At 40.2% G+C, this 26,746-nt stretch overlaps 1 protein-coding gene across 3 annotated transcripts in view; it reads left to right on the plus strand.

Annotated features, from left to right (window-relative positions):
• Positions 1 to 26,746, plus strand: part of dync2h1 (dynein cytoplasmic 2 heavy chain 1) — a 565,214-nt gene that overhangs the window by 486,465 nt on the left and 52,003 nt on the right. For all 3 annotated transcript variants that reach the window (XM_043691805.2, XM_043691808.2, XM_043691806.2), the window contains 2 exons: positions 8,324 to 8,533; positions 26,521 to 26,610. In XM_043691805.2, the coding sequence (XP_043547740.2) occupies positions 8,324 to 8,533; positions 26,521 to 26,610 (300 nt within the window). The remainder of the gene's footprint in view (positions 1 to 8,323; positions 8,534 to 26,520; positions 26,611 to 26,746) is intronic.

Here is a 26,746-nt window from a genome sequence, read left to right on the forward strand (position 1 = left end):
TCAATTTTATTAATTAGTTTAATGAGATGATTTGTCAAATGCATTCTTAAAATCATGAAAGACAACATTGAGCGTTCTCAACCTTCTCTGTTACTTTATCAAAAAACTCAATTAGTCAAGTGTATTCTGCCTTTTATAAAGCCAAAAATCACACAACTCCAGTTTATAGTCAAACAGATTTATTTCAAACCGCAAGCTTTCAGAGTCCCCTGCTCCTTCCTCAGGCAACTAGTGAGAGAGAATACTGGACACAGAATTTAAAATAAAAGATTAAAGGGTCATACAACTCATGCAAATGTATTGGACAAACCTAGATGGCTATTAATTCTTTAATCAGAATGGAGGTGCAAGTTTCGATTGATTACTATGTAAATCCCTGCCCCAACATAACTTCAGGCTTTATCAGAATAAGGGTGACACCTTAGATCAGACAATGCATTTTAGGTGTGAGGCCATGTTTCAAGTCTGTTTGTATCTCATCTTGGAGCCAGACTGGTTTTATTTCCAAGGTAGGAATTTATAAAATACTACATTGACTGACTGTCAATGTAGTACTACAGATTTGAACAAAATAGAATGTACCTGCAAATTCAAAACTGCAAATGCAGTTTCACCCCATAGATTTATATGTATGTGTATGAGAGGGAGAATGAGAGAGTGTGTGTGTGTGTGCTCTTGTGGGAGATAGTGTGTGTGCTTGAGAGAGATTGTATGTGTATGAGAGAATGCGTGTGAGTGTATGCAAAAGTGTGGGGGGTATGAGAGAGTATATGCCTGTGAGAGTGTGAGTTCAAGCATGCGTATATAAGAGAGGGTCTGTGTGAGTGTATGTATGTGTTTGTGTGAGAGAGTAAATGAGTGTGTGAGAGAGAGAGTGTGTGTATCTGAGAGAGGGTCTGTGTGAGTATGTTTGTGTGAGTGAGTGTGTGTGTGAGAGTGTATGATGTGGTGGGGTCACCTGTAATGTAATGTGAACCCAAGATCCTGGTTGAGGCCATCTTCTTGGATACCCAACATCAGCCTCTGTTCGGCAACTCTGCTTTGTTGCATGTCCTGAAGTTCGCCTTGGAGGATATTTATCCGAAGTTACCGAACACAGGCAGATAGCCATGTTCAGTACCCATGAGAATGACTTCAGCGAAGATCTTGGTTCATGTCACACTGCAGGTGACGCCACCACACTGTACGGTCTCACACATACACGGACACATACACACAAACTCTCTCACACAAACACTTTCTTATACACACACACACTCTCTCACATTCATACACTCCCTTACACTCTCATACCCTCACACTGTCTTACACAAACACACACACAGACCCTCTCTCATACACACACTCGCACTCACACTCACAGGCATATACTCCCTCACACTCACACAAGCGTGCACACTCGCATGCTCTGACACACATTTACTCCCTCATACTCACACATACTCCCTCTCAAGCGCACACACGCATTCTCTCTCTCTCTCTCAAGAGCACATGCACACCCACATTCTCTCCCTCTTTCTCTCACACACACACACACACACAGATCAAGGCACTCTCTCTCCCACACACATATAAATCTATGGCTCTATGGGGTGAATTTGCACTTGCAGATACATTCTATTTCATTCAAATCTGTAGACAGTCAGTCAAGGTGGCATTTTATAAATTTCTACTTTGGAAATAAAACCAGTCTGGCTCCAGGATGAAATACAAAACAGACTTGAAACATGGCCTCACACCTAAAATGCATTGTCTGACCTAAGGTGTCACCTTTATTCTGATAAAACCTGAAGCTTTTGGGGGGCAGGGATTTACATATTCATCGATTAACACCTGATCCTCCATTCTGCTTAAAGATTTAGTAGCCATCTAGGTTTGTTCAATACATTTGCATAAGTTGCATGACCCTTTGATCTTTTACTATAAATTCTGTGTCTTAGTAGCTGCCTGAGAAAGGAGCAGGGACTCCAAAATAAACCTGTTAGATTATAACCCAGTGTCATGTGATTTTTGATTTTGTCCACTCCGGTCCAACACCAGCACCTCCACCTCATGGCTGCCTTTCATAAGCACAAAGATTATGCTTTGTCTCTCCAAGCACCTGTGATTTGTTTCCCTGATTATTGTTTGTAAAACTTTATCCATCACAGATTTTCTACTGACTGGCTCATTGTTACTTGGAATGTCCATTACAAACTTTCTTTAATGAGGGTGTCACTTTTGCTACTCTCAACTCTCCTGGCACCTCCCTGGTGTCTTGGAAATTGAAAGACTATGGCAAGCCCTTATACTCGAACTTTCTTGAGCAACCTGGGGATACACGTCAGCAGAACCAGGCAACGTTTCTAATTTTAGCATTGGCAACCTTTCAAGTATATCATCTCTATCACTTTACACCCCATCTAATGCCTTTATTTCCATCTGCACTTCTACTAATGTTTTGGCAGCATTCTGTTCTTTTGTGAACACACATACAAAGTAGAATTGAGTATTCTAGCCTTGCCTTACACATTTCAAGACAAATCACCTTCTTTGTCCCAAAAGACTTTACTGCATATCTTACCTGTCAGCCACATCCATGCCTGAGGAAGATGTTACCAACCATTCTGTTCTGGCTGTTGTCTTTGTTCTACTCTTATTTTCTACTTCACATTCCTCTCAACTTGTTTTATTTGACCAGGTTGTTGCTTGAAGAATTCATGACATGCATCACATATATTTTGCACACTTTTTTGGTTTGTCATATTCTGTAACCCCCTCATCCTTCTCAGGACTTTGCTTTAGTTCCCTTCACCCTTGTTGAGATATTCATATCAGTCTTTGGTTCCACTACCCTGGCTAAATTCTCTGTCATCCCACTGAATTTAGACCTTTTCAAATTTAGAATTTTGTCTTTAGATTGTTCCTTGCTTTTATCCATGTACATCTTCTTACAGAATTATCTCTCTTATACAAGTGTCAGCCCACTGATGTTTGATCAACGCCACCAATCTGACCCCAACCGCCCTCGTTTCCCAGCATAAGATCAAGCAATGCTTCCTTTTTGGTTGAATTAAGAAGGTAGCAATTAAGGGAGTTCTCCCGAATACACTCCAAATATTCTTCTCCCTTCTTACCCTTTATTCTCAGATTATTCCCAATTGATATTTGAGTGAATGAATGTTCTTCAGTATTATAGCTGTGTAGATTTTTCATTTTTCTGTGATTTCCCTGCACATGTTCTGCTATTTCTCTCTCACTTACTTGGAAGCCAGTAGCTTACCCTCGAGTAATGTGATCACTTCCATTTTGCTTCTTAAATCTGACCAAATGAACTTTGTCTTCGAGGATATTCTTTCTTTCCAACACAGCAATGTTTGGTTGTTATCACTATCTCACCTTTTGTTTTGCTTTTCTAAACTGTGTATTGATGAATACTGCTCACATAATGTTTCCTATTTGTCCCTATAGCTCACCAATCTTACTTACCCACTTTTACATTTATGTAGATGCATTATAATCTGTTTTTGTATTTTATTCTTCTTAATCTGCCCCTCTCTAATACGACATCAATTCTATCTTGAATACTATCTGTACAAATATAGATAAATAAATATACTGACTCTGAGAGCGTTAGATTGATGAGGACTGGACACCACGCTAGTTCAAACTGACATAAAATTAGTAACAATGTACCATATGTATAGATGCATAGTCGAGTTGGATTCACCAGAACCTCTTTTATCAGGTCCCAGAGCCATGTGATGTGGCAATACTGATGAAGCATGGAAACAGACCCTTCGGTCCAACTCGTCCATGCCAACCAAATATCCCAATCTGACCTAGTCCAATCCTATTCCTATTGATTGTTTAATGATTAACCTATAACTATTCATCTGACGTACCACACTATCCAATACTCTGATTACTTTATGCACCATAGTCCTCTTTTCTATTTTTATGCACAAGTAGCTACTCCCTGCCAAGTTAATTTGAACTCTCTCCAACTACCACTGAACTTTGTTGAGAACACATTGGTCACAACCCTGGAGGTGTAACTCAACCTCATTGAATAGGTGTTCTCTGTCCAGAACTGGTTCCAGTGTCTCAAGATGTGAAGCTTCCCTCATACACCAAAGCATTGATCCTCTTTATCTTCCTATTTCCACTTACACTACGATGTCATACCAATAGTAATGTAGATCACCACATTTGAGGTGCTGGGTATTACTTCCCTGGGTAAAGTATATCATGTAGAGGGTGCAAACTATTCTGCAAGGGCTTGGAAATGACCAGAGGTTGTGACACACTTTGCTACCAATGGCATATAGAGAGTTGAGTGTTCTACATTCAGATTTTTAGGAACCAGAACTAAAGTTGAGGTAAGTACGCAATTGAACACCCACAGTGATCAACAAATATTCCACAGATTTCTCAGCAATTCCTCAGACCTTAGAACACAGTGGGTGGTCAAATCTCACTAAACTTGCTCAGTTGTATAAAGGCAAATAAGAAAGGCAAACAGAATATTGGCTTTTATTTCAATGAGAATGGAATATTAAAAAAAGGAAAGTGAGGACTGCAGATGCTGGAGATCAGAGCTGAAAATGTGTTGCCGGAAAAGCGCAGCAGGTCAGGCAGCATCCAAGGAACAGGAGAATCGACGTTTCGGGCATAAGCCCTTCTTCAGGAAGAAGGGCTTATGCCTGAAACGTCGATTCTCCTGTTCCTTGGATGCTGCCTGACCTGCTGCGCTTTTCCGGCAACACATTTTCAGCTATTAAAAAAAAAGGTCTTGCTGAAACTATACAAGGCACTGGTCAGACTATACCTGGAATAGTATGAACAGTTTTGGTTCTCTTGTCTAATGAAAGATAAACTGGTATTGGAAGCAGTCTAGAGAAAGTTTCACTGGTTGATTCTGGGTATCAAGGGATCTTCTTTATGAAGAGAAGTTGAGTAAGTTGGCTGCTGCTCAGTTGGAGCTGAGAAAATTGAGAGGTGACCTTATAACATATAACATTCTTAGGGGGCTTGTTCAGATAGGTATGAAGATGGTGTTTCCCCTAGTTGGAGAGTCTAGGATCAGAAGGCATAAAATCAGATTGAGGGGTTACCCTCTTAAGACAGAGATGAGGAGGAATTTTTCTGTCGGGTGGTGGTTAATTTGTGGAATTCTTTACCACAGAAGGCTGGATTATTAATTACATTCAGGGCTGAGATAGACAGATTTCTAATCAGTAGAGGAATCAAGGATTTTGTGATGAAAATGGAATTGAGTATAATCAGATCAGCCATGAAATCATTGATTGGCAGAACGGACTCAATGAATCAAAGGCCTCCTTCTACCCCTATGTTTTATGGAATACATTAAAGGATAAATTAAACAGATTTTTAAACAATAAGAGAGTCAAAGGTTATCAAAGGCAAGCAGAAAAGTGGAGTTAATGTCACAATCAGATCTGCTATGCTCTTACTGAATGACAGAACATGCTCACAGGGCCAATTAGTCTAGTTCTGCTCCTATTTCTTATAATCTCATGAAATACCTTTTGTTCATGTATGCCATACCAACCCTCTCTGATACTTTACTGAAAAATTAATTTTGTTAAACACAACTTCCTTTTAATAAATCCATGCTGGCTTTCTTTAATTAATCTACATTTGTCCATATGACTGTTAATTTTGTCCCAGCTTACTGCTTGTCAAAGCTTTCTCACCACCTCGCTGACTGCTCTGTAATTGCTGGGTTTATACCTACACTGATCTGACCTGGATTATTGTGTTCAAGTCGGTGCACCATTTTATAGGAATGTTGTCAAAGTTTTAGAAAAAGAGCAGAAGAGGTTTACTAGAATGCTGAGTCAGAAACAAAAGCTTTCAGTTATGTTGAAAAGCTTGAATTGTTCTTTTATGCAAAACAAGTTAAAAGGAAACTTGATATAATGTTCAAAACTATGACAGGTTTTGATAGAATAGCAATAAATAAGGAGAAACTGGGTCCAGTGCAGAAGTGTTAGTAACGTAGCAGAAAATTTAAGATGATAATCAAAAAAGCCAGAACCAACATTAGGATTATTTTTACTTGGTCGTAATCTGGAATTCACGGCCTGAAACTATGATGGTCGCAGATTCTTTATTAATTTTCAAAAGGAATTTGAAAAAAATTACAGAGCTACATCTGGTGAAGGAAATGAAAATGTAACCAAAATAACCTAGGGAATAGAAACATAAGTAGGCCATTTATCCCTGACAGCCTGCCCTGCAATTCAGTAGGATTATGGCTGATCTGACATTCCTCATGGTAAAAACAATGACTGCAGATGCTGGAAACCAGATTCTGGATTAGTGGTGCTGGAAGAGCACAGCAGTTCAGGCAGCATCCGAGGAGCAGTAAAATCGACGTTTCGGGCAAAAGCCCTTCATCAGGGATAAAGCAGAGAGCTTGAAGCGTGGAGAGATAAGCTAGAGGAGGGTGGGGGTGGGGAGAAAGTAGCATAGACCTGGGAGTTGCAGTGGGAGAGGGACTCCCTGAGATTCTTGTAGAGAGAGGAGGAAAACTTCTTCAAGGCAGGCATCCTTGCAAGAGGATCCGCAGTAGGGTTAAAATCAACCAGGTAACAACTCTCTGCCTTTATTCCTGATGAAGGGCTTTTGCCCGAAACGTCGATTTTACTGCTCCTCGGATGCTGCCTGAACTGCTGTGCTCTTCCAGCACCACTAATCCAGAATCTGGTTTCCAGCATCTGCAGTCATTGTTTTTACCTAGTTGATTTTAACCCTACTGCGAATCCTCTTACAAGGATGCCTGCCTTGAAAAGGTTTTCCCCCTCTCTCTACAAGAATCTCAGGGAGTCCCTCTCCCACTACAATTCCCAGGTCTATGCTACTTTCTCCTCACCCCTACCCTCCTCTAGCTTATCTCTCCACACTTCAGGCTCTCTGCCTTTATTCCTAATGAAGGGCTTTTGCCCAAAACGTCAATTTTACTGCTCCTCGGATGCTGCCTGACATTCCTCGTCCACTTTGCTACATTTTCCCCATTACTCTCGATTCCCCTACTCATCAAGAAGATATCAATCTAAACATTAAATCTACATAAAGACTCTGCCCTCACAGCCCTCTGTGGCATGGAGTTCCAAAGATACTCAACCCTCTGTGAAAAGAAATTCCTCCCCATCTCAGTCTTCAATTGGTATCCCTTTATTCTGAGGTAATGCATTTTGATCCTAGGTTCTCCCATGAGGAGTAACATCCTCTCAGCATTTATCCTGTTAAGTCTCTTAAGAATCGTCAATGTTCAAAGAGATTAGGTCTCATTTTTTGTATTGCATTGAGTAGAGTCCCAACCTGTTAAGCCTGCTCATAAGGCAATCCCACTATCCCAGTGAACCTTCTCTGAATTGCCTCCAATAAAATAATATCTTTCCTGACTGAAAGTGGGATTGGGACAATTGAGATGTTTCAGACTTTGAGAAGTTAATTTTATCATGTCCTGCCAGGTGGAAAGCACATGGTGAAACATTGATTTTACACTTTGCCTAATATCGCTCTCCATTGACTTTGGTATTTTAAATATTTGCCTCACAGGTAGAAAGATTGGTTAAGAAGATGTTTAACGTGCTTGCCTTCATTGCTGAGACCTTTGAGTATAGAAGTTGGAATGAGATGTTCAGGTTGTACAAGACATTGGTGAGGCCTTTTCTGGAGTACTGTGAGCAGTCTGGTGCACTTCCAAATAAGCCTGTTGGAATATAACCTGATGGTGTGTGATTTCTAACTTTGTACACCCCAGTCCAACACCGGCACCTTCAAATCATGTTATGGGAAGGATATTATTAAACTGGAGAGGGTTCAGAAAAGATTTACCAGATGTTGTCAGGAATAGAGGGTTTGAGTTATAAAAATAAGCTGGATATGCTGGACCGTAGGGGTGACCTTATAGAGAATTATAAAATCACAAGGGGCATAGATAAGGTGAATAGCAAAGGTCTTTTCCCTGAGGTGGGAGAGTTCAAAAAAATTTTAAGGTGAGAGGAGAAAGATTTAATTAGTACTTGAAGGACTTTTTTTGAAACAGGGTGTGGTTAGTGTGTGGAATGAACTGCAAAAGGAAGTGGTTGATGCATGTACAGTTAACATTTAAAAGACATTTGGATAAATACATGAATAGGAAAGATTTGGAGAGCCATGGGCCAACCACATGCAGGTGGGACTAGTCTAGTTTGGGAACATGGTCAGCATGGACTGGTTGGAAGGTTCTGTTTCCATGCCATATGACTCTATGAAAGAAATGTTGTATATTTATATCTTTCCTTCATGACATTCTTGATTTTCTTTCCAGGGCTCTCAACTGATTCACCAAAAACTTTCCCCTCTAAATGAGAAGCAGGGCTCTCCTATCCAGTCATTCATCGCCTTGGAACAATACAATGCCATCCGCCTAGTGCAAAGCATCCATCAGTCTCTTGCAGCAATGAGCAAAGTGATAAGAGGAACATCTTTACTGACACCTTCTGTCCAGAAGTTGGCGACTGCATTAATGAACCAAGAGGTATGGATTGATGTTTTGAAAAATATATTTTGAATTCGTTATGTATTCATTTAACATAAGCAACCATACATTGACTACTTATTTCCCAGTTCTGATTCTGCCTAAGAGATGTGAATTTTTCTATGTTCGATTATGGGATGGGCATTGTTTTCCAAGCCAACACTTAACGCTCATGTCTAATTGTCCTGGAGAAGGTGATGGTAAGTTCCCTTCTTGAATTACTGTCATTCCTAACAGCACCCACAATGCTTTTCTGAAGGGAGTTCCAGGTTATTGCTCCAACAACAATGAAGATCAAAGATATAATTCCAAGTTAGGGTGGTGAGTGTCTTGGAGAGGATCTTGCAGGTGGTGATGTTCCCATGTATGTGCTGTCCATGTCCTTCTAAATGGTTGCTGTCACAGGGTTTGGAAGGCATTGACAAAGGAGCCAGTGGATGATACACATTGCTGCCAGGGTCAAGGGAGTGAATGCTGAAGGTTTTAGATGGTGTTCCACCTGAAAGAGCTCTTTTGTCCTGGATAGTGTTAAGAGTTGTTGGAAATGCAGGCAGTGGAGAGTATTCCATTACAAGCCTGACATTGTGTCTTGTAGTTGGTGTATAGGCTTTGGGGAGACAGCAGCAACTTCCCCCACCACAGAATTCCCAGCTTTTAACCTTCTTCTAGCCAAAGTTTGTACGACTGATTTAGGATAGTTTCTGGTGAATTGTAAACTCCAGAATCTTGATAATGTAAAATTCATTGATGGAAATTCCATCTAACATCGAGATGCAATGATTAGATATTCTGTTGTTGGAGATGGTCATTACCTGGCAATTGTGTCAGCCTAAATTTGGATATTGTCTGGGTCTTTCTGCATTTGCATATCGACTGTTTCAGTATCTGAGGAATCATGAATGATGCTGAACATGTGCGACCATAGGTGACCATCCTACTTTTGACTTTGTTGTAGGAGAGGTTATTGATGAAACAGTTGAAGTTGGACCTAGGACACTACCTAAGGAACTGCTAGAGTTGTCCTGGAGATGACTGACCTTCAACAACCACAGCCATCTTTCTGTGAGCTAGTATGACTCCATACTGTGAATAATTTACCCCTAAATCCCATTACAGTTTTGCTAGATCTCCTGGATGCCACAGTGTGCCAGGTGCTTTCTTGATATCAAAGGCTATCACTCTCCCCTCCCCTCTGAGGTTTCAATTCTTTTCTCTATATTTGGACCAAGGCTGTTATGTGGTCATGAACTGTGTGGTCCTGGCAGAACTCACATTGAGCATCAGTAATCAGGATTTTGCTGAGCAAGTGTTGCTTGATAGTACTATCGATTCCATCAGTTTACTGATTAGCAAGAGTTGATGTTTAGGGCAGTAATTGACCGGGTTACATTTCTCCTGCTTTTTTGTAGACTGGACATACCAAGGCAATTTTCCACTTTGCTGTGATGTAGCAGTACTGTTTGGCCAAGAACAAGTCTGGGTCCACAATATGAGTCAAGTCATCAGTAGTATGTTCCTGATGAAGTTCCTGATGAAGGCCTCCAGCCCAAAATGTCAATTTTCCTGCCCCTTGGATGCTGGCTGACCTGCTGTGCTTTGCCAGCAACACACTCTCAACTCATCAGTAGTATTGCCAGAATATTGTCAGCTCCATACCTTTGCAATATCCTGGACCATCAATCTTTTCTTGATATCATGTGAAGTGAATCAGATTGGCTGAAGACTGGGATGCTGGGCACCTCTGCAGGAGACTGAGTTTGATCATCTACTCAGCACTTCTAGCTGAAGATGGATGCAAATGTTTCAGCCTTGTCTTTTGCACTGATGTGCTGAGCTCCCATACCATTCAGAGTTGAATTATTTGTGGAGTTTCCTCCTCCAGTGAGTTGTTTAATTATGCACCACCATTCACGATTGGATGTGACTGGACTGCAGAGCTTAGATCTAGTCTGTTGGTTGGCCCTGTGGGACTCCATTTAACACACGCTTCTAGTCAGAAAAATGCCCCTAAACCATCACCTTCTGTTTCCTGCGACTCAACCAATTGTGGGTTCAATTTGCAAAATTCCCCTGGATCCTGAGGGTTTTTACCTTTATCAAAACCCTTGCTGAGGCCTTAAGTGACCCATAATGTCTGTGCCATCCTGACTCACTTGCTGTCTCTTCTAATTTTGACCATGCAACTCCCCCGCTGAACATTGTCTATGGATCCCACTTTCTGCAATGTTAGTTTAAACCCTCCCAGGAAGGATGCTGGTCCCATTCACTTCAGATATTATCTGTCCGCCTTGCACAGGTCCCACCCCTCCAAAGAATGGCTCCACTATCCCAGGAATCTAAAGCCCTCTGTCATGCAATATCTCTTCAACCATGCATTCATCTAGACTTACCTCCTATTCCTATACTCATGTGCACGTGGCACTGGAAGGAATCCAGAGATTCCTACTTTTTGGATCCTGTTCTTTAATGTATTTTCTAGCTTTCTAAATTCTGCTTTCAGCACTTCACCCTTTTCCTTCTCATGTTATTGGTACCATCGTATGTCACAATCTCTGTCTGTTTGCCCTCCCCCCTTCAAAATACCATGTATTGGTTCTGAGACATCCCTGATCCTGGCACCAGAGAGGCAAAATACCATGTTGGAGTCTCTTTTCTGGCTGTAGGAACACCTCTCAGTCCCCTACCTCTGTACTCCTGGTGTTCATTTTCCTCCCCTATTGTGCAGCAGTCCCATCCATAATGCCATAAATTGGCTGCCACTACTTTCCTCTGCACAGTCCCATAAGACTATAAGATATCGGAGCAGAATTGGACCATTCGGTTCATTAAGTCTTCACTGCCATTTGATTATCGCCTTGTTTTTCAACTCCATTCTCTTGCCTTCTCCACATAACTTTTGATCCCCTTTCCAATCAAGAAACTACCTCTGTCTTAATGACCCTCAGTGTCTTGGCTTCCACAGACTCACCTACCTCTGGCTGAAGAAATTCTTCCTAATCTTTCTTCTAAAGGATTACCCCTTTAATCTGAGGCTATCCCCTCAAGTCCTAGTCTCTCCAACTTGTGGAAACATCTTCTCTATGCCTACCCTATCTAGGCCTCTCAGTATTCTGTAAATTTCAATGAGATCCTCCCCCCACCCTCGTCCTTCTAAACTCCATTGAGTACAGACCCAGTCCTTAACAGCTCCTCATGTGACAAAGTTAAAAATCACACAACACCACATTATAGTCCAACGGGTTTATTTGGAAGCACTAGCTTTCAGAGTGCTGCTTCTTCATCAGATGGTTGTTTCCTGGGATCATTCTTGGGAACATTCTTTAGATCCCCTCCAAGGCCAGCATATCTTTCCTTAAATATGAGGCCCAAAACTGCTCACAATATTCCAAATGCAATCATCCCCCCAACAGCATCTAAAGTGGTATATCTATAAGAAAGGGGATGAGCCCAGGAGGTTCCTGCATTACCTGCCTCCCTCTACTCTGCCTGATGGTCACCTATGCCTTTTCTGCCTATTTTATCTACACCTGTCACATGGTCACCTCACTGAACATGCAATCCATGAAATGCTTAGCATTGAGGATGTTCCACAGTGAATTCATCTGCAATTCTAGCTCCAAATTGCAGTCCACCAGTAGCTGCAGCTGGACAGACGTTCTGCACGTGTTCACCAGACAAAACTGAAGAATCCATGATTTGCCACATAGCATAGTAAGATTATATCTCAAGTGAAAATTCTGCAGCCATGGCCTCTTTTACTACAATCTATCCTATAAACTGAATCAAGTTAAGGGTTTGGTAGATTCTAGAAATTCACTGACTTGCATAATATTAGTTCTCCATGTTACTGCATTAGTCGAAAGACCATGAGAACTTATTACCACTGGTACATAATTGAAACAGCCACAATGTTAATAGACCATTGACCAGAACCTAGCAAATCATTCCTATTACAAGCTATACCTAATCAGGTAGCTGTTACTTCCAAGCAGGAATAATGACTGCATCAGGAATGATCTCCTTTTCTCTCAAAGTGACAGTTATCTTACTCTAAATCTCCCTCTCTTGCCATTTTGTTTCTCATATAAGATCTTGTTTTTATCTTTTGTACCATTTACTAAAATACGCTTTTTGTGTTTATGCAATTCCAGACACTTGGATAATCTAATATCTGTTCAGATAAGATTCAGACCACATGGATATTTATCATTGCTATTTCTGCTTCTTTTCTATCTTCATGTCTTGCCTGATCAAAAGTGTGACTTCTGTTGACAGGAACCATTAAGGACACTTCTTTGACAGCATATAAGACTTTAAAGCTAACTGTCTTACCATTGTATATTATCCATCATACTGTATTTGCAGTATCCATTTTGTCTTTGTCCCATTTTAAGAGTAAAGTCAGGGAGAAAAATATCTATTTTTCTACAATTCATACCTGAAGCTCTGTTTGTCTTCTGTGTAGATGCTGACTGATTTGCTGAGTGGTTCCAACATTTTCTTCTTTTAGAATCAACAAAAGTGTCCTTTCAGACTGATGTGTCTTTGCTAGCTTTCTCCCAGAGCAAATCATTTAATGCCACTTACATGCTTTTACCTCTTAGTCCTGTATTTCTTTTCTCTTCAAATAACTATCCTATTTGCTTTTGACATGCATGACTTCATCTACCTACTTCACACTCTTGGGCAGTACATTCCATAGGGAGAACGTGAGGACTGCAGATGCTGGCGATCAGAGCTTAAAAATGTGTTGCTGGAAAAGTGCAGCAGGTCAGGCAGCATCAAAGGAACAAATGTAAGAAGGGCTTATGCCCGAAACGTCGATTCTCCTCATTCCTGAAGAAGGGCTTATGCCCGAAACGTCGATTATCCTGTTCCTCTGATGCTGCCTGATCTGCTGTGCTTTTCCAGCAACACATTTTTAAGCAGTACATTCCATATCCCACCAGTTTGGTTTATAAGTGAATTTTTCCTCATGTCGTCATCACTTTTTATGCCAGTCAATTTAAATCAAGACCTTTGGTTTTCAATCTGTCCATCTAGGAATATTTTCTTCCTAGTTACTCAGTCCAGACTTCTCTTCATTTTTGAAAATCAGTTCCAACATCCGGAGCTTTTGTTTTGCTTTTGTTTCTCTCCTTTCTGATGCCTTTTCTAATTTGATGACTGAGAAATTTGTTTCTGCATAAGCAGTGCTTATTGCCGTTGCTTGTTTTGTGAAGGTTTTCAAGAAAAAGTTTGCTTGAACAGCTACTAACTTAAGTAATTAATTTAGAACTGCATTAACCATGCCACACAAAAGCGGAACAAGTAGATCACAGATCTTAATATGTTCACTCTGATGAGAGAAAATTGATAAAGAGGTTTTGAAGTCAGGAGATAAATTCAAAGGATTTGTTCCTGGAGAATAGTAAACATTAGTCGATTAGCTTGTTAAATATTTGTAGTGCTATAAGGTCCCTAGTTAGCTATGCTGTTCTTTTACATTTTTTAGCTTTATTACATAGTCAAGGGTTTCAAATACACAGTATTTATTCCAATTTCAAAATGATGACAGATTGAATGAAATACAACCTAGTATTAAGAGGAACTACAAGTCAAATTTTAGTTAAATATGCAAAACATTTCCTTTGGGTAGAATTTTAATGAATAGTATTAGTCGGCTGCAAGCTATTATGTAACGCTGTCAAATATAAAATGTTACATTTAATAAATGTCCTCTTCTGAGCTTGAAAATGTTAATGCCCTTGAGATCCAAAGGAGAATATAATCTGGAGTTGCAGTCAAAAATAGTTTGTTTATTGAGAAGGAAAATAATCACAGTTGATGATTTTCCTTTAATTGGAACCTCTGGTGTAACTAACATTATTCATTCAAGTATCTCTATTAATCAATAGTGATTATAATATATTTAAAATTAATAGCTGCCCAGCAGTGTTTCTTCAGCTAATTATCCATGTCCTATTTGTTGTCATACATTGTAAGCCAGTCAAATAAGCAGTGCCTTATTTTCCTCCTGCTGAGAAAGTCACAATTTTTCTGATTACATGCCTACCTATGTCAATTGGGTGAATTTTATTTATCCTTTGTTGGGTCACTAGTTTCAAACTGTATTCGGAGATCATAAAGTTAGGATACCTAAGGCATTACGGGGGACAAATAATGAAGTTGCGACAATAGCTTTTCTGGTCTTTTTTAACTGTGGGAATTGTGGAAAGTGATAAAGTTTTACCAGTTTACCTCACCTCAAGGCATGAGCCTTATTTAGAAGTTGGACACAAGTGGATTCCTAACGATTCACTTGTTGACACAAACCTTTCAAGGCTTTGCTGTCACCATTTTTTAATTTACAGTTTGCTACATAAGATTTTACAAAATGAGTCATGTTTATTGCACCTTATAATATTGTTTTAATTATTCTTGGCGACTGGCTGTCAAATAAATCTGTCATCATTTTGAAATTAGACTAAATCATCATTATCAATTACTCTCTAATGAGTATGATTGTCTACTTAGGAAATTCTATGTCACTGGTCATGGATTTTGTCAGACCTTGTGTGGCTGATGAGCCTAATTCTAGAACTGCATCTCCAACCACACATTTAGCAGGTTTTTCCAAAAGGTGGAAATAGTCCTTGGCCTTGAGATCATTGGCATTCCTTTCTCTGATCCCATTTTTGTATTTCGTCTTGCCAAATGGCATTCTCAAAGGTTTGAGTTCCTCATACAGGACCTTCCTCCAAGTCAGTTTCTTCTGAATGAGGATCTCCCATACACGAAATTTATGTTGGATTTATTGAGGGTAACATTTAGGGAGTCTTTGAAATGCTTGCTTTGTCCTCCTCTTGATCGACTGCTTCGTTGAGCTGGGAGAAAAAGATTTGCTTTGGTAATTGGAATTCAGGCATCTTAAGCATGTGCCAGTCCAATGGAGTTGGTTTTAGATGATCTTAACCTCAATACTGTGAGCTGCATCAAGGACATTGATGCTGGTACACAAGTGCTCCCAACTGATGCAGTTGGGAATCCATTTCAAACAGCATTGATGATACTTCTCAAGGGTCTTCAGGTGGATTGTATACCAAATTTCAGAGCCATATGGAAGAGTCAAAAGGATGACCGTCTTTTAGATAAGGATCTTGCTATCAGCATGGACATCATCATTGTTGAAGACTCTCATCCTTACGCACAGATTGGTTGTGATATTGTATTTCCGTTTCAATGTCAGCCTTAGATGGGAGGTAGCTTCCCAAATAAGGGAAATGTGCCACGTTTGGGAGGATTCTTCAGCTGATCTTAATGGAGAGATGGTCTGGAACTTGACCTGGGACAAGTTAATTAAAGATTTACTCTTCTTGAAGTTGAGGCTGTGACCATGGTTCATTATGCTTCCATGAAGGCAATAAGAGAGGCTTGAAGATTCTATTCTGAGAAAGCAGAAATGAAATTGTCATCCACATTTTGAAGTTCCATGGTGAAGTTGGTTATCATTTTCTTCTTGTAATTAAACCAGTTGAGGTTGAAAGGTTTTCCTTTTATTATGAACACAATACCCACATCCCTGGGAAGCTTGTTTTCAACAAGATGAAGAATAGTGGTGATGAAGAAGGAGAAAAGGGTGGGGGTGATGACATATTATTGCTTGACCCCTGTCTTTGCCTCACAGGATTTTGTCACATTGCCATCAGTGAGGGACATTGCCAACATCCTGTTGAAGAGTAGATGGAGGACGTTGATGAATTTCACTGGACAGCCAGTCTTTGACATGGTCTTCATAGTATTTCCTACTTGACTGAGTCAAAAGCCTTGGTCAGCTTGATGAAGACCATGTAGAGTGGTTGGTGTTGTCCCTGGCATTTCTGTTGGAGTTGTTGAGCAATGAAAGTTATGTCCATCATTCCACAGTTCAGTCAGAAGTCACACTGGTTTTCAGGAAGGATTTTCTCCAATTCTGGGCAAAGGTACCCAGTGACGGTTTGGGCAATAATCTTCCCAGTGATGGAGAGTTCCTCAAGCCACCTTAATCACAATTTCTTAGTGAAAGCAGCTTGTTTCTTTCTTCCCACTGAATGGCGAAAAGGCTTTTGCTCTAGCTCCTGACTGTACTTGGCAGTAATTCAAGAAAAGCACCATTGAATATTGGTGCTGCCCTTTCTCTTTGTGAATTCATCCTAAAAAAAAACTCTGGCTGCTTCAGGTTTCATTCCTGCATTGAGCCTTCCAAAAACAGACATCAGACCACATCCTAAAGGTCCACACTCATTGCACAGCTTGGAGCCTCAAAACCCACAAAGAAAAATGCAATGATTTGATTAAGTTGAACTGAAAAAAAATCTGACCCATTAACTTTATCTTAGGGAGCCAAGAAACAGCAAGGGGGCAGCAAACATTGGTTGGAGTTATTTATATGCTACCAAATAGTAATAGTAGTGCTGGGCATTGTATTAATCAGGAAATGAGAGAATACATGGCATAGATAACATCACAATCATGGTTGACTTCAATCTGCATATGGCTGGTGTAGTGGACAGCAAAGGAGGTTACCTTAGATTACAACAGGATCTTGGTCAGATGGGCAAATGGGCCGAGAAGTGGCAGGTGGAGTTTAATTCGAGGGGCATGGATAGGATAAATAGACAAAGTCTTTTCCCTGGGGTCGGGGAGTCCAGAACTAGAGGGCATAGGTTTAGGGCATCGGGGAAAGATATAAAAGGGACCTAAAGGGCAATTGTTTAATGCAGAGGGTGGTACATGTATGGAATGAGCTGCCAGAGGAAGTGGTGGAGATTGGTACAATTGAAACATTTAAAAGGCATTTGGATGGGTATATGAATAGGAAGGGTTTGGACGGATATGGGCCGGGTGCTGGCAGGTGGGACTAGATTGGGTTGGGCTATCTGGTCGGCATGGACGGGTTGGACCGAAGGGTCTGTTTCCATGCTGTACATCTCTATGACTCTATGAATAAACCAATTGAGCACTAAATCTGTGAAGGTCGAGTTTCTGGAGTGTATTAGAGATGGTTTTCGAGAGCATTATTTTAGCAGCTGACTAGATTAAAGGCTATGTTAGATCTAACAGTTTGCAAAGAAAAGTGGCAACTTAATCTTGTTGCAAAATAACAATTAAGGTTGATTGATCACAGTGTGATACATTTTATATCATGTTTGTGAAAGTCTGATGATTTCATTCTGAAGCAAAGGTATCAAATTTGAATCAGGGAAATCATGAAGGCATGAGGCACAAATCAGCTAAAGGTGGATTGGGAAAATATATTAAATATATGACTGTACGTATGCAATGAACGGCTTTAGGAACTATAATGTGACTTCCAGCAACTATACATTCCTTCGAAGTGTAAAATCTTATAAAGTCAACCTTGGCTGACAAAGTAAATTAACAATTGTATCAGATTAAAATATAAGGCTTATAATGTTGCCAGAAATAGTTGTAAGTTAAAAATTTTTAGAATGCAGCAAAGAAGGACCAAAACACTGATAAGGGCGAATAGAATATGAATGCAATCTGGCAAAAAGTTCTAGACAAACTATGTAAGCTTCTACAGGCATATAAAAAGGAAACCCTTGGCTAAGACAAATGTCGGTCCATTGCAATCAGAATCAGGAGAAATTATAATTGTGATTAGAGAAATGGCAGAATGATTACTCTGTGTTTGTCTTCACTGAGGAAGATACAAGAAATCTCCCAGAATTAAATATCCAATTGATGAGGGAGAATGAGGAGTTGAAGAAATTAGTATTAGGGAGAAGATTTGCACAGGAGAAATTATTTGGACTGAAAGTTGCAAGTCTTCTAGATCTGATATTATATCCCAGATAGTTGATGCTTTGGTGACTGTCTTCTAAAGTTCTATAGATTCTGGAATGTTTTCTACAGATTGGAAGAGAGTGAGTTTCACCTTACCATTTAAAAAGGGAGCAGCAGGGAAATATAGACATGTGAGCCTTACATCAGTAGTGGGGAAAATATAGGATTCTATTGTAAAGGGTGTGATAAATGTATTCTTGAATAATGATGATCTGTTTGGGCACACTCAGCTTGGATTTGTGATTGAGAAATTGTTTTTGACAAATTTGTTGGAGTTATTTCAGGATGTTACAAACATAATTATTAAAGGGGAGTTGATAAATATAGTAGAGTTGGATTTTCAGAAGGATTTGATAAGGTCTCCCACAGGCAGTTGCTTAGCAAAATTAAACCATATGTGCTATGAGGTAATATACTGGCAAAGAGTAAGGATTGGCTCATAGGCAGAAAGCTGAGAGTCAGAATTAATAAGTCATTCTTGTCTTGGACAATAACTGGTGAGGTAGCACAAGGATTAGTACTTGAGCTCCAGCTGGTCACAATATATGTCAAGGATTTGGATGTGGCGACCAAATGTAACATTTCCAAATTCTCAGATGATAGAAAACTAAACTGGAATGTGTATTGTGATGAAGATGTAAAGAATTTTCAGGAGGATTTGGTCAGGCTTAGTGACTAGGCAAGAACATGGCAGATGGAAGTCAATGTGGATAAATGTGATTTTATCCACACTAGTAAGAGAAACAGATGTGTAGAGTATTTCTTAAATGGTAGGTTGGAAAGTTTAGATGTACAAAGAGATCCAAGTGCCCTTGTCAATAAATCACGCAAGGCTAACATGCAAATGAAACAAGGTACTGGAAATGCTAATGGAATATTAGCATTTATTGCAAGAGGGTTTAAGTGCAGGTGTGGTGAACTCTTGCTTGAATTGTACAGAAATTTGGTGGCTCTTGCGACAGTCTGTTAGCAACCCTACATCTAGTCCAGCAGGCCCTGGTTCAAGTCCAGCCTGCTCCAGGGGTGTGTTAACATTTCTGAACAAGTTGATTTAAAAAAAATTGATAGAAGCTTGGTTAAGGATTTTTTGATAGTATCTTTACTCCTGATTGTGACTTTGGTTTAAGTCCAACCCATTCCAGAAGTGTGTAATAATATCACTTAAAAGTTGATTAGATAATATCAATAGAAGCTTGATTAGACTACACCTGGAATACTGTACACAAATTTAGTCTCCTTATTTCAAGAACAATATTATTAGCAGAGAAGGAATGCAACAAAGGTTCACCAGATTTCTTCCCAGGATGGTGGGGCTATCCTATGCTAAGAGATTGAGCAAATTAAGCATGTATTCTGTAGAGTTTAAGACTGAACAGTGCATCTCATCTGCAAAATAATTAAAGAGATGGATAAGCTAGATGTAGGGAAGGTTTTTCCCCTTGTTGGGAGTCTAGAACCCAGAGGTACTATATAAAAATAAGACAAATGTCATTTAGAACCAAGAGTTTTTTTTTACCCAGATGGTTATGAAACTTTGAAATTCTCTGTTGTAAGCGCTGTGGAAGTTCAGTACACTTATGGAGAAATTGATGGTTTTCTGATTACCAGTGGTGTAAAGTGTGGTTAAAAGGCTTTTAGGTTTTAATCAGGCAATGCGATAGCTGAATTATCCACTCATGTTCCTATATTCATTTACATAATTTCACATTCTTCCTCCCCAATCCATCTTTCTCCTAGCTTGGAACAAGCACTTATACCTGGAGCCCGATGTGCAGAAAACATGTTTGTTAGTATTTAGCTCAACAACTACGGAAATCCTGAGTTATATGAACTTGAGTGAATAAATTTTATCAGGAATGATAACTTATCATTATTGCCCTGAGTGGAATGCATGTTTCATATAATCAAAGTTTATATGCCACAAGAAGAAACAATATTTATTACTTTGTCGTGAATTGGGAAAATAATTTTCAGTATTTTTGTGAGATATAGGTGTCATTAACACCTGTGCAATCATAAATACTAGGGGCCGTTAAACTTCTGCAATTAATTTAGGCTGGCAGTTGAAAAGCTTTCAGTTTTCGTGATGGATGGAACAAATTTAATCTTTTTAATTGAAAATGCATATATAGAAAAACCACTGGAGCATAATGTCAGTTATATCTAGATTCTATTATAAAAACAGTGTGTTCAACCCGAGTTCTTTTTGCTTGATGCAGCCAGTGATTAATTAGTTTACTTAAGTGTCAGTAAATGTCTACAGAAATTGTCATTCGTAACTCAATCCGTATAATTGGGTTTCATTACCAGTAATTAATGGCTAGACTTTGATGTCAAGAACAATTTTCATCTAAAGTTGTTGCCATTCGACTAATGACTAGCTCAAAATATCTTTGCTTGAAATGCATTTGGACTGGTTTTTAATTTGAATGGAAATGACAAAATAATGTGGCCTCCTTTGCAAAATTCAAAGTTATGCAGTGGCCTCTATTGAACTATTTAATTACCTCAGCTTTTTTCATCATATTTCATTCTACATCAGTTCATGAAATAATATGTGAAATCTGTTCCAGTACAAGCAACTTAAATTAAGAGGAATTTTTTTTTCAGACTACATTAAGCCTAAATATAAATCGTAATACTCTCTGATATAACCTCTGTAAGGAATCAGTAATTCAGTCTTATAGCAGTTCTTGTAATACAGTAACTATTGAATATCTTAAAAACATATTAGTGCTTTGAAGAAGCACATTACTACAAATCATGGTGTGTGAAATACAAATAAGTAGTAATGGAAGTACAAGGATAAAGATAGTTTCAGATTTCTTGTCACATCTTTAAAACATTGCTTTCATACAATGTGTTGATGAATAATTCATACTAAATTATTGGGTGAAAGGTGAACAAATCCCTGCAACCAACAAAATTCAGCCAGAGATCTTTGTAAACACTGAAACAAAGAAAAGGAAAGGTGGGCGGCACGGTGGCACAGTGGTTAGCACTGCTGCCTCACAGCGCCAGAGACCCGGGTTCAATTCCCGCCTCAGGCGACTGACTGTGTGGAGTTTGCACGTTCTCCCCGTGTTTGCGTGAGTTTCCTCCGGGTGCTCCGGTTTCCTCCCACAGTCCAAAAATGTGCAGGTCAGGTGAATTGGCCATGCTAAATTGCCCATAGTGTTAGGTAGGGGGTAAATGTAGGGGTATGGGTGGGTTTCGCTTCGGCGGGTCGGTGTGGACTTGTTGGGCCGATGGGCCTGTTTCCACACTGTAAGTAATCTAATCTAAAGTAATCTAATCTAATTGAAATGTACCAAAGGGACAGCCTGACACTCAAATAATTGGTGAAGACAAAGATGAAGTCTTACCATATATTTGGTTACCAGCAGAGACCAGCAAAGTCTCTGCAGTCAAATTAGTATATTTAATGTAATGGAGTCTCCAGAAGAAGGAGGCAACAGTGAGGAAGAGTAACTGGAGTAGTCAAATGGATCCTCCCTGGTGAAAAGGGTGTCAGTGAGAGAAGTATCAGACAGATAAAGGATTTCCTCAATGTAATGTAAACCACAAGCTTGTAAATACTGTGTCTCCATGTTTAACCTTAACTTTCCTTCATGTTTATCATGATCCAATGGCAATGTCTTCAGGTTTGAGGTTACATTTCTTGCATGGTCAACAGAACTCCACAGCCCAGTCATGGCAGATAAAGTTGAAAGACATAAAATTGACACTAAGAACTGCAGATGCTAAAAGATCTGAAACAAATGCAGAAATTGCTAGTGAAGCTCAGTAAGTCTGGCAGCATCTGTGGGAAGAAAACAGAGTTTGCATTTTGAGTCCAATGACTCTTCATCAGTATTTGTGTTCCTTTCACCTGGCTTATACTGGACTAGCTGGCATGATACTTTCAAGAACAGTGATGATGTGGGTAGGAAAAAGAACAGCCTGGTTTCCTGCTACTCTGGCGTCCCTAACGTTTGACAAACCTTTAGCGTGTGGAAGAAGCTCAAAGATTCTTAGTCCCATTACAAATTTTTAATCTACACCTAATAGTAGCACTGTGGGCTGTTGAAAGACAATTGGTTGAGATGGAGTGGATGGTAGAGGAGTTGAGCTGAAAATGTGTTGCTGGAAAAGCGCAGCAGGTCAGGCAGCATCCAGGGAACAGGAGAATCGACGTTTCGGGCATAAGTCCTTCTTCAGGAATGAGGAAAGTTTGTCCAGCAGGCTAAGATAAAAGGTAGGGAGGAGGGACTTGGGGGAGGGGCGTCGGAAATACGATAGGTGGAAAGAGGTCAAGGTGAGGGTGATAGGTCAGACTGGGGTGGGGGCGGAGAGGTCAGGAAGACGATTGCAGGTTAGGAAGGCGGTGCTGAGTTCGATGGATTTGACTGGTAGAGAAGTTGAAACTGGCCATGCCCTTGAGGGAGGCTGAATATGCTGCAGCATCATTGGAGGCTCAGTCATCGGTGGAAGAAATCAAACCCAAACAGAGGTTCCCCATATGCATTCCCTTACAGAGGAAGGAAGCGGTACTGTGCTCAAGATCCCATTTTCTACTTGACACTGATTAGGAAGCTGGGCATATTTGGGGGAAGATCAGAAACACTGGTGATCCAGCCATTGAGGACTGGATTGAGGGTGAATGATTGGCTATGCCTTCCAGGGATCTCAAGGTGAGTGAGTTGACAGTGTACATGCAGGAATGCCAATTGGGAAATATTTGAAAGATGTAGATCTTTGAGATGCAGTCAAGAGTTTTTGGGAGACTGCAATAGCCTGATTACATTTTATTAATACATGCAAGCCAAAAGTCTATGTACCCCTGGAGCTGATGACGTTGTTTGATTGTATCATCCTTATAGATCCCTGCTATAAATCGATTAGTGACAGGTAGCTGAAGGATGGCTATAGGTAGCAATGAGGGTTGGGTGTGTCCTCAACCATTAGTTGCATAGACCCAATCTAGTGCAAAAGCCTTCGCTTCCCTTATTGTTAAGTTGTTAAACTAATTTGGCCTCCCACTGAGAGCTAGATGGAGTGACAAGATTCCTTTAGGAAGAGGCTAAGCCTCATGGACAGTGATATGGACTTGTCTTATTGTGAGGGTGAAATTCAGTAGGGTAGAAGCATTGTGCCTAATGGACTCAGGAATGGAGGTGTCAATTATTACTTACCATGATGAATGTTTATTCTCTCACCTTGGCCTTGGCTTCGCAATAACTAAACATCCCCTATTATGGTTCCATTGAGCTCTCCCCATGGTTCTTAAGTACACATCTCAATCTTGGTAGATTGTGATGCTCTGGTACAAATAAGGAAGTTGATAATACCTGTCGTGCTGAGGTCAAATGTGTTAATAGATATCCACATGTCCTTTGAAAGCATGTTAGTCACTGTTATCAGCAGTACATTACAAAGGTGTGATGGGACTCAGGATCTTTGAACTTCCTCCACACACTAAAGGTTTGTCAGCCTGCAGGGAACCTAGAGCTCTGTGAGTGGCAAGAAACTGGGCTATTCTTTTTCCTGTCTGTACCATCACTGTTCTTGAAGTCTCATACCAACTAATATATTACAAGCCAGGTAAAAGTTGCTGATGCTCTTAGTTGGAAGATTGACTACAGAAGAGAACTTGCCCCTGCCTGGTTGGAGGGGATTGCTGTTGACGTTGTGTCCATGCCCCAAGTCAAAGACAGTAATCCAACTTTGATTCATTTGGACTAAGATTTAGTGGATTGTCACCAATGAACTTATGAGTGAGGTCCAAACAATGGAAATACCCAGAAAGAGCCACATGTGGTTTCACCTTTGCCATCTATCTTGAAAGAAGACCATGGACAAATTCAGCTGATGGTTGTGGGCATCAATAGATTGCACCATTATTGGAAGACCCAATATCCACCAACTCACTACCAGCTGTTGAGAGAGTCAATAGAGACACAGCAATTGCTAAGGAGGAGGAAAAGAAAATCAGGTTGGAGGCTAGAGTCCTCTGGTGGCTGATTCAAAACAAGAGAAAGGTGAAGCAACTCATCCTTACTGATAACCTCGAATTTAAAACTTTATTGCTGGAACAGCACAGCAGGTCAGGCAGCATCCAGGGAACAGGAGATTCGACGTTTCGGGCACAGGCCCTTCCTCAGGAATGGCCTGTGCCCGAAACGTCGAATCTCCTGTTCCCTGGATGCTGCCTGACCTGCTGTGCTGTTCCAGCAATAAAGTTTCAACTTTGATCTCCAGCATCTGCAGACCTCACTTTCTCCCCTGATAACCTCGAATGCCAAGCATTCATAACAGTTCATGATCAAGCAGGATACCAATAACAGAAAAGACTCTCTTGACCAGAGGTTGGTGATACTAGCCTAGGATGGCTGTTAATGTTTATGACTACTGTTGAAGTTGTAAGAGGTGTACTTTGGCCAGAGCAGGAAAACATCTTCACCCAACATCGCTAGTTACCAAAAGGTAACTCAAGAGAGGTCTTTGCAACTAAGTTTATGTTCTTTGGCCCCAGTAGTAATGAGATTATGCATGTTCCTGTAATCATGAATATCTTTACCAAGATTTCAAAAGGCATTCTCATTGATGACTAAAGGTCTCAATTTTAACTAGAGAGTTAGTTTACCAATTTTGATGTTTACGGTGATCAGGATCACAACTTAAAGATCCTACACGAGCTTGGCAAAAGATGAGGAATCCAGGAAAGATATGTGTTGTGCATGCAGGGTGCACATCAAGTGTGGGGATGTCTTCTCCCACTCTGGAAATGGCACAAAGATGACTCACTGGCAGGCAAGTAAGAAGCAACAATTGCTGCCATTCATAAGAATCTTGGAGACCTGATCAACCTTGACCCCAAAATCACAGAGCCTGGATCACTTGAAAAGTACCCGTTCAGATTATTGGCTAAGAAGGTCCCCTTGAGCAAATGCTGGATGTTACCCCAACCCTTACCATCTATCTAGACTGGTGATCTAAGAAGGCAATGCTGCGACTAATGTGGACATTCATGGACAACCATTGCCCTATTGAACCTGCTAATCATGTAACTGTTCAGCAAACAGTTGCCAGAATGGCCAAATCTCAAGAAAGAAAGTGTGTAATGGAACCTCCAGCAGCGGGTGGTAATAGTGAAAGCAGACACCAAGCAAGTGTCGTCCTTTGAAGAAAGGAGGCCTGAAAGGAAAAGGATCAAACAGAGAAAAGATTTCCTAACCAGACGTAAACCACTGGCTTGATTCCACATAAACATAGCATGTCTTCCATGTTTAACCTAATGTACCTTTATAAGTGTAATACTTGATGCCAGTAGAATAAAGAATCTTGCTTCATCATCTTGAGCCATCGTGTTGGTTTGAGCAATTCCTTCATTTCATCTATTTCCTCCCAGCGCGTCTCCTCTCTTCCATGTCGGCTGTTCCATGCTGTTCCAATTTCCTCATTTCATTTCTCGTGTGCTATTCCTTTCCTCCCATTGCCATTGCCAATCCATTGTCATTGCACCCTTCTCACTGTATGTCATCCCATCCCTCTCACTGCTACCGTTTTATCCCCATCATGCCTTTCAACTTTCCCATGGCATCAACAAATACCACTCCCTCACAAAATTCCAAACCCTTTAGCCAGGGTAACTAGGCCGGAAGGCTCCCCTGAGCTTACAGTTATTTCTTCTTGAACAGCTAACCCATTCTGCTCCCTCCCCACCCCCGCTCACCCCCACCCACCAGCAAACCAACAGGCATCCACATGTATCATATGCTCCATCTTTCTGTCTAGTCAGTCGTTGCCTTTCAAATCAACCTACTGGTCAAACAGAAAAGTGTAGACTAACAAAATTGTTTATTATGGCGATAGATATTTGGGATAAAATTGATGTTTGGTGAAGCTGTGTGTAATGGATGTTAGAATATCACCAGTAGCTTTTTTGTTATTACAATGAACAGATAAGAAAATCATTCCAATTTAAAAGGGACCAGTGATTTCTGTTTCCCACTTTGGACCAAAGTATCTAATTATTGTGGATTAGCAACTTTATTTTGTCTGGCATTTAATTTGTTTTTGAAAGCCACAATGTAGAAAGCCACAAATTGACACGCACTGGAATAAATAATTCATCGTCTTCATATAAATTATTTCTAATCTTTTGTTTCTACCTATAGTGTCCTCTGAGCTGGCAGAACAAATGGGAGGGACCTGAAGACCCAATGCAGTACCTCAGAGGATTAGTAGCTCGTGCACTTGCAATACAGGTAATTGTCAATATTAGTAAATGCCAAAAAGTAGGTTGAAGGCTTTATGGAAACAGATGTGGGCTTTATTTTAAATATTGACAGCTGTGGCAAGTGATTTTTTTTTGCTATTTCAGGTGCATTCAGTGGACAAAAT

This window comes from Chiloscyllium plagiosum, unplaced genomic scaffold, assembly GCF_037043375.1.
Source record: "Chiloscyllium plagiosum isolate Xiang-an unplaced genomic scaffold, Cpla_swu_hap1 HiC_scaffold_6, whole genome shotgun sequence".
In the NCBI taxonomy this organism is placed as follows: Eukaryota; Metazoa; Chordata; class Chondrichthyes; order Orectolobiformes; family Hemiscylliidae; genus Chiloscyllium; species Chiloscyllium plagiosum.